Consider the following 7138-nt stretch of genomic DNA (forward strand, 5'->3'; position numbering starts at 1 on the left):
CCAGTCGACAATCCTTAAATAAGCTACGACCCATTGCCATCACCCCAATACCCAGCTTATGATGATAGTGCAGGCACCAGAGATCCTCAACAAGTTAGCAATAATAAAAAAAAAACTTCTTCCACCATCCATTGTGTCTTGTCAGCTTTCTCGACTACATACACCGGTAATTGGAAAAAAAAATAAAATAAATTAATATAACTATCGATTAGCAGGGATCAAACAATAACATCGTAGGTCATATAAAATATTTGTCCATCAGTAACCTTAGGAGCCGGATGTTGCGTTAATTTGACCTGTATACAAAACCCGGATATAACACGGAAACCAGAATGAATTATCAAGGACAAACATAATTCCTTCACTTTTTATCTTAAGTGTAACAGAACCGCTAAGATTGATTAAGATGCCTCACAAATCTTAAAACTCCCGATAAAAGATAAACAGAACAACGCCCTCAAGAACCAGCCAATCAACATAGTAAACACACAAACACAGTCGTCAGAATTACCAGTGAATAAAAGAATGTCCGATTTTCACATGGACGACATTCCATCATCTCACCATCGATAGAGTCCAGGCAAAACGGACCTTAAGCAGCATTGGTTTAAGAATGGGTGTTGCATCTCCAAAGTAGATAAACGGACAATGTTCTTCGACCGACAAGACTTGCGCTAAAGTATTCAACATTTTTGTTTTCTTATCCCAATTATTATAAAGACATAAACGTTTGACATTTCTTTTTATGTCCATATGTGGAAACACCGTCTCATTAGCATTCATGAGATATAAAAAGAGTTCTAATGTCTTAAAATTTTCCCCTCCTCTGTAAAAGTCTCACAAGTTTGTCAAGAATAATTGTGAGAGAGAGAGAGAGAGAGAGAGAGAGAGAGAGAGAGAGAGAGAGAGAGAGAGAGAGATCCAGGTGTTCTGATGGATTGTGTGTTGTTATAATCATTAACTCAAGATACATTTGACATTTAATAATCTGTGAAAATCTCTCTATGTACGGAATCCATGTTACTATTTTCTTACTTATATTTTCTTTTATGTACATATATCTGGAGCATCAACACGATGACTTAGAAGATTATTTTATCTTTTATATATCATAAATCATTTCCTGACAGGTATATCGTCCTATTTATTTTTTCTAAAGGGTTGTCAGGTGAGGAAAGTTATTAAAGATATTTTTCTTCCTAAGTTGGCGTCTGTCTATAGACTCTATACAGTAAAAGAAATGCGAAGTCGATCTCTCTCTCTCTCTCTCTCTCGTCAGCTAAACAAAAAATCCTGGTTTTTATTTCATTTTGCTTTTAAGTTCCTTTCAAACTGTTTGGCGGAGGCATTCGTGTCTAATGGACTCGTTACCGGTTTTTTCGTGAGTTTTACCTGGCAATGACCTGAACTCTTTGTGCTCCTCTTAATATTGGCTGCCACACCTCCCTCCACGCCCTGTCGGTTCATAACAGGTGTTAAACATTGACGTTTCTGCCTTGTTTAGTCTGTAAGAAACCAGCTGATATGGAGGAAAGGGTGGAGTGGACCAGACCAGTGTAAGGACTCTCTCTCTCTCTCTCTCTCTCTCTCTCTCTCTCTCTCTCTCTCTCTCTCTTCCCGGTAACTGACGACGATCAGCAAACACAACTAGTTACTGTAAAGCCCCTTCAGTTATCCTACCATTGACACGAACCCTCTGGCTGCCTGCCTTGTGTCGTTACTGAAGTGAACCAATTAAATATACACTCACTCCTCCTCCTCCTCATCATCGAGAATCAGAATTCACGAAAATTCTCAAGCTATAAAACGTCCCTCACTAGTAAAGGTAAAGTCTCAGCGTAATTCCTATATTAAACTAGATGGTATTTTTTTCTCAGCTCAAAGTCATCAAAGTTTGGGGCGTTCATATATTCTCACTCAAGATGATTTTTTTTCTGAGAATATAGGGACCAGGAGGGTGAAGGCGCCTTGTCTGGCTTATCTAGGTCCTTAGTGGTCGATCTTGAAACCTCTTGACTGTCTAAGAACAAGAGGAAGGGAATTAACAAGTACTCTTGGAATAAAGTTATCGTCTTCCATTAGGGTTATACGAGGCTTAGTTGTCCATGAAATAATGGGTAGAGAAAGAGTGAAGATGAGGTAAAAAGTAAACGAGAGATGTGAAAGTAAAGTAGAATGAAAAGAAGGAGGAAGGGAAAAAAGTGAAGAAAAAATATTGATCAACTAAGAGATAATGAGAAAGAGCGAAAAAAAGGAGTAAAATTTAAAAAAAATTCTACCTTACTCACACCACATTCTTACTTCAGTTTAATGACACCGGGCTGAGAGAGAGAGAGAGAGAGAGAGAGAGAGAGAGAGAGAGAGAGAGAGAGAGAGAGAGAGAGAGGAGACACTGTAATCGAGCTGTGCGAAACTCCTTCTCTCATCCAGTAAACTGTACAGATAAACTGACCATATACTCTCTCACTGTTACTCTGTCTTCCTGATAATTACCTACAGTTGAACAGGTGGAATGATCTCATCCTCACCACTATTCTAGGCACTTGCTGGAGTGGCTGGCAGTAACCATGGTCGCTCAAGACCACAATTTAGTAGGGACCATTGACACGAGGCTCGCTGGTACACCGTTATCACCGCAGTTAAGAGATTAACACGGTAATGACAAGGCCGAGAAGATGAGTGAGTTGTGAGGCAATTGTAAGCCAGGGGAGGGCGATGGTGGAGAGGTTATCATAGTGAATTGTCCTTCCAGCATTCCCAGGTTCAAGGTTTAGCAGCAAGAGTCAATATGTGTTGGTAACTGTCGTATATTGTTACCCTGTTGATTGGACGGATTTTTAATGATTGATACATAAATTTCTTCGCTCGTGTTATGGATATGAGAATGAAGTACTGTATAAGCATCATTGTATACCTATATTGTACAGTATAAGTATATCTTCAACACATATCATCCAGTAAAGTGTATAATTAATATCAATACAAACATACGTGCAAAGACGAGCATTACCGTCACCTTCCTCTCCTCCTTTTTCATCATTCTCTCTCACCTCTCTGTCATTTCTCTGTCCTGACCTTCCTCCTTGAATGGGCTTACCTATGGTTACCTCTGAATTAATTAACTACCTCCTTATTTCGGCAGGGTAGAACTATTACAGGTTATCAATATATGTAAAATCTCCCTCGGTCTAGGGTTTGCGCTTCACTCGAATTTCACTTGGTATTAACATAAGGTTTTTTGGGGGTTCAATTTTGGATTCACTTTGAGTTTACGCAGGATTCACTTGGAGTTTACTAAGAGTTCATTTTGGGTTCCCTTTGGATTCATTTGGTATTACTTTGGGTTAGCTTAGGATTCACTTAGAATTTACTAAGGGTTCATTTGGGAGTTCACCGAGTATTCGTTTTTAAGTGTTAGTTAGGGAATCACTCAGGGATCGAATGAAACAGTGAGATTTTGAACTGCAATTGATGCCAGTGAGGTAAAATGGATTAGCGGCTTATAACGTAGAGCTGGTTTAGGATTTAACTGGGCAATTTCGGACAGTGGTTCATTAGGCAGTATTGGATTGGGACAAAGTGGTGCCAATTGTGGTGAGAGGTCAGTGAGGTTGGAGTGGGATTAGTTACGCAAGTTGGGATTGGAGTTAGCAAGGTTTATATGTCAATGACGTAAAATTAGATTGAAGCCACTGGCGCAAAATTTGGCTTTAGAGCAATGAGGCAAAATTTGTTATAGGAAAAGTGATGCAGACTAGAATTAAAGAAAAAAAATAGACAGGAATTAAAGGCAACAAAATTGAAAAAACCAAAACAAACTGAACATCTCACAGACTCAGAATCAGACAAATACTTGAGATACAAATGTATTACGAATAAGAAAACTCACACACATTATTCAAGAGACAATGTGGTACAACTTGACATTCACCTTGTCTTCCAAGTCATGGGTATTGCAGACTGCCATGAAATATTCACCTCTTTGCAACATTGAACTTCACTACCTATTCACTGCCAGGAAATAGTTACCAAGAGCTGAACTATGTAACAAAAACAACAAATGTTACCTCAATTTTTTGTTGGTTGGTGGGGGGGGTAAAATATATGAAGGCAGTATTCATTCCGACTTTCTTTTAGTTATTTTTTCGGTAGATTTTTTTTTTGCTCTGTGTTTTGTTTTACTACTACTGCTACTACTATTACTACTACTACTACTTATTTTTAAAACGTGGCCTCCAGCCTCCCCCAATAGCCACACCTTCGCCGCCATTTTATTACCTTAATATTAAATATCCTAATACATAAGTAGCTATCCTATCTGTGTTGAATTAGTTGAGCCGCAGATCTATGCGGCATTCAGTGACTATTACTACTACTACTACTACTACTTACAACTAATAATAATAATAATAATAATAATAATGATAATAATAATAATAATAATAATAATAATTATAATAACAATAACAATAAAAAAATAAAAAAGCAACAAAAACAACATACCAATAACAATAATAAAAATAATAGCAATAATAATAAAAATATTAATAATTAATAATAATAATAATAATCCGAGCAGATACAAACCTTTCCCGCTAACTTTTATCACCAATGTTTGTAGTCACTGCTATAGGTATTGTCTCACACATTCGTTTTCTTTAAACCCCTGAGAGACTCTATGATGAAAACACCGGGTTACATTTGACCCAAGCACACACAAGCCGAAAACAATACCCTGCCTTGTTACGGACAGGGAAACAATAATAATTAAAATTTTACAAGTCAATAAGAATAACAAATGTGAAATTACCTGTTAATGTGTTTGTACCAGCAACTCCTGACCACCCAAGGGAACTTCTTGGCTGTGGTTCATCTCACACATGATCCTCACAATAGTACTTTGGTGGATAAAGGTGGCTAGTCCATCACCTTGTATACCTCCCCTAGGACCACCTCCACCACCACCAAGTAGGGCTTTAGTACACTCGAGGTGAATTTCCAGTCAGTAATATTCACAGTCTCTACTTCTTTATCCTCTCTCTCTCTCTGGATATCTGTCTCTTCATCTATCAAGTAAACTAATTGCACAGATACACACACAGACATTCCACTGACACTTTCACTACGGGACGCCACTTTTTAACAATCTACATTCTACAGTATTTGACTAATGCCAGACAAACGAATTCCTAAGTGAACTAAAAAAAAAATAATCCTGCTTTAAAAATACCTAATCGCAGTGTGCGGTATATACGTGTTTTGTTTGCTTTTTGTCTGTGTAGTGCAGCCGAGGAATATTTTTCACAGCTTTCTTGAGATATTTACAAGCTCTGGCTACATCCGACAGACGAAGAGAAGTGATCTCCCCTTTTCGTTGGGGAGTGAGAGAAGGTCGTATCTCTTACCAGTTGACTGCAGGCCCTGTGTATATCACTCACCTACCCCTTCTAGCTTAACCCCGAGCCCCTTTACAAGTTCACTCGCTCTTTTTTTTTTTCTCTCTCTCTTACCACCTACCACCGTCACCATCTACTATTTCTCCTCCTCTTCCCCCTTCCCCTACTCATCCTCCTCTTCCTTCTACTTCTCTTCCTCACCTCTCCCTCATTCCTTCCCATCATCCTACATCACCCTACTCCTCTTTCATCACAACTGCATCTAGTCTGTCAGGAAATGTACTTCGCCGGGATCCTTCAGGGAGAGTTAGGAGTCGGGTGGTGTTGAACCAACGAACCGACCAGTTATGAATCATGACAAGTGAACCAGTGAACCCAACCATGTGAATAAAACCGAATAAAAGACACGGCAAGTGAACCAGTGAACCCATCATATATATAGAACCTAATGCTGGGATGGGAGAACCAGTGAACCCGACTACAGGTTAAGACGAAAGAAGTCTATTAACGGGAATCATGGCGAGCCTCCTTAATCCTCCTGTCCCCTCCTGATCCCTATTAAATCCATATAACACCTCCTGACCCCTTCAAACCCTTCCTGACCACACTTGAGAAGGCTTGATCCCTCCTGACTCCTCCTAACCCCTCCTGACTCCTCCTGACCTCTCCTGACCATGAGTTACGCTGACTTTCAACGTGAATACACGAGTCTTCCCCGTCACTGAAACTGTCCCTAAAAGGAGATATATCAGTAGTTTGTGTCTCGACTGCACTGACTGTCTCTTTCTGCTTGCCTGTTGGACTGACTGTCTCTGCCTGTTGGACTGACTGTCTTTTTCTGCTTGCCTGTTGGACTGACTGTCTCTTTCTGCTTGCCTGTTGGACTGACTGTCTCTTTCTGCTTGCCTGTTGGACTGACTGTCTCTTTCTGCTTGCCTGTTGGACTGACTGTCTTTTTCTGCTTGCCTGTTGGACTGACTGTCTCTTCCTGCTTGCCTGTTGAACTGACTGTCTCTTTGCCTACCTGATTGTTGGACTGACTGTTTCTTTCTGCTTGCCTGTTGGACTGACTGTCTCTTTGCCTACCTGATTGTTGGACTGACTGTTTCTTTCTGCTTGCCTGTTGAACTGACTGTCTCTTTCTGCTTGCCTATTGAACTGACTGTCTCTTTCTGCTTGCCAATTGAACTGACTGTCTCTTTCTGCTTGCCTGCGTGACTGACTATCTCTCTACCTGCTTACCTGACTGTTTTTCTCTCGTATTATCTGACTGTGTCTCTGTCTGATTTTCTGCTTCACTGGCTCTCATCATTTTTAACTGACCTTTTCTCCTCTTTATTGAATGACAGTCTGCTTATTTCCCTACCTACTTGTCCGCCTGCTCTCCTCCCTGCTTTCTCTCCTACCCCCCTTGGCTGCCAGACCACGCTGCCCTCTGGTAGTATATTTCATTTAGTGTATTTTTCTGTGTGTGTGTGTGTGTGTGTGTGTGTGTGTGTGTGTGTGTGTGTGTGTTTCTTCCCTGTATTCCAATTTGTTTTTCCTGTCAGTATCTTCCTCTTGTTGTTTATCTGTCAATCGCGTCTGTATATATTTGTTTTCTTTCTTAATCTTTGTTGTCTGTCAGTTTTTGTCTGTCCGTGAGTTTGTGTGTTTTTTCTTTTTGATATTCGTCTGTCTGTCTGTATCTTATATCCGTCTCATCTGTGTCTGTTTGTTTTTTATGTTTGTATTTTGTATTT

General features: G+C 39.8%; 1 protein-coding gene across 1 annotated transcript; it reads right to left on the reverse strand.

The window, feature by feature from the left end:
* Positions 1-6144: 6144 nt before the first annotated feature.
* On the reverse strand, positions 6145-6708 carry LOC121865513 (octapeptide-repeat protein T2-like). Its single transcript, XM_042365032.1, has 2 exons — positions 6639-6708; positions 6145-6482 (listed from the first exon to the last, which is right to left on the reverse strand). The coding sequence occupies exons 1-2, from the start codon at positions 6706-6708 to the stop codon at positions 6145-6147; spliced, it is 408 nt and encodes a 135-aa protein (XP_042220966.1).
* Positions 6709-7138: the final 430 nt, after the last annotated feature.

Source organism: Homarus americanus, unplaced genomic scaffold (genome assembly GCF_018991925.1).
Source record: "Homarus americanus isolate GMGI-L3 unplaced genomic scaffold, GMGI_Hamer_2.0 scaffold58297, whole genome shotgun sequence".
NCBI lineage: Eukaryota > Metazoa > Arthropoda > Malacostraca > Decapoda > Nephropidae > Homarus > Homarus americanus.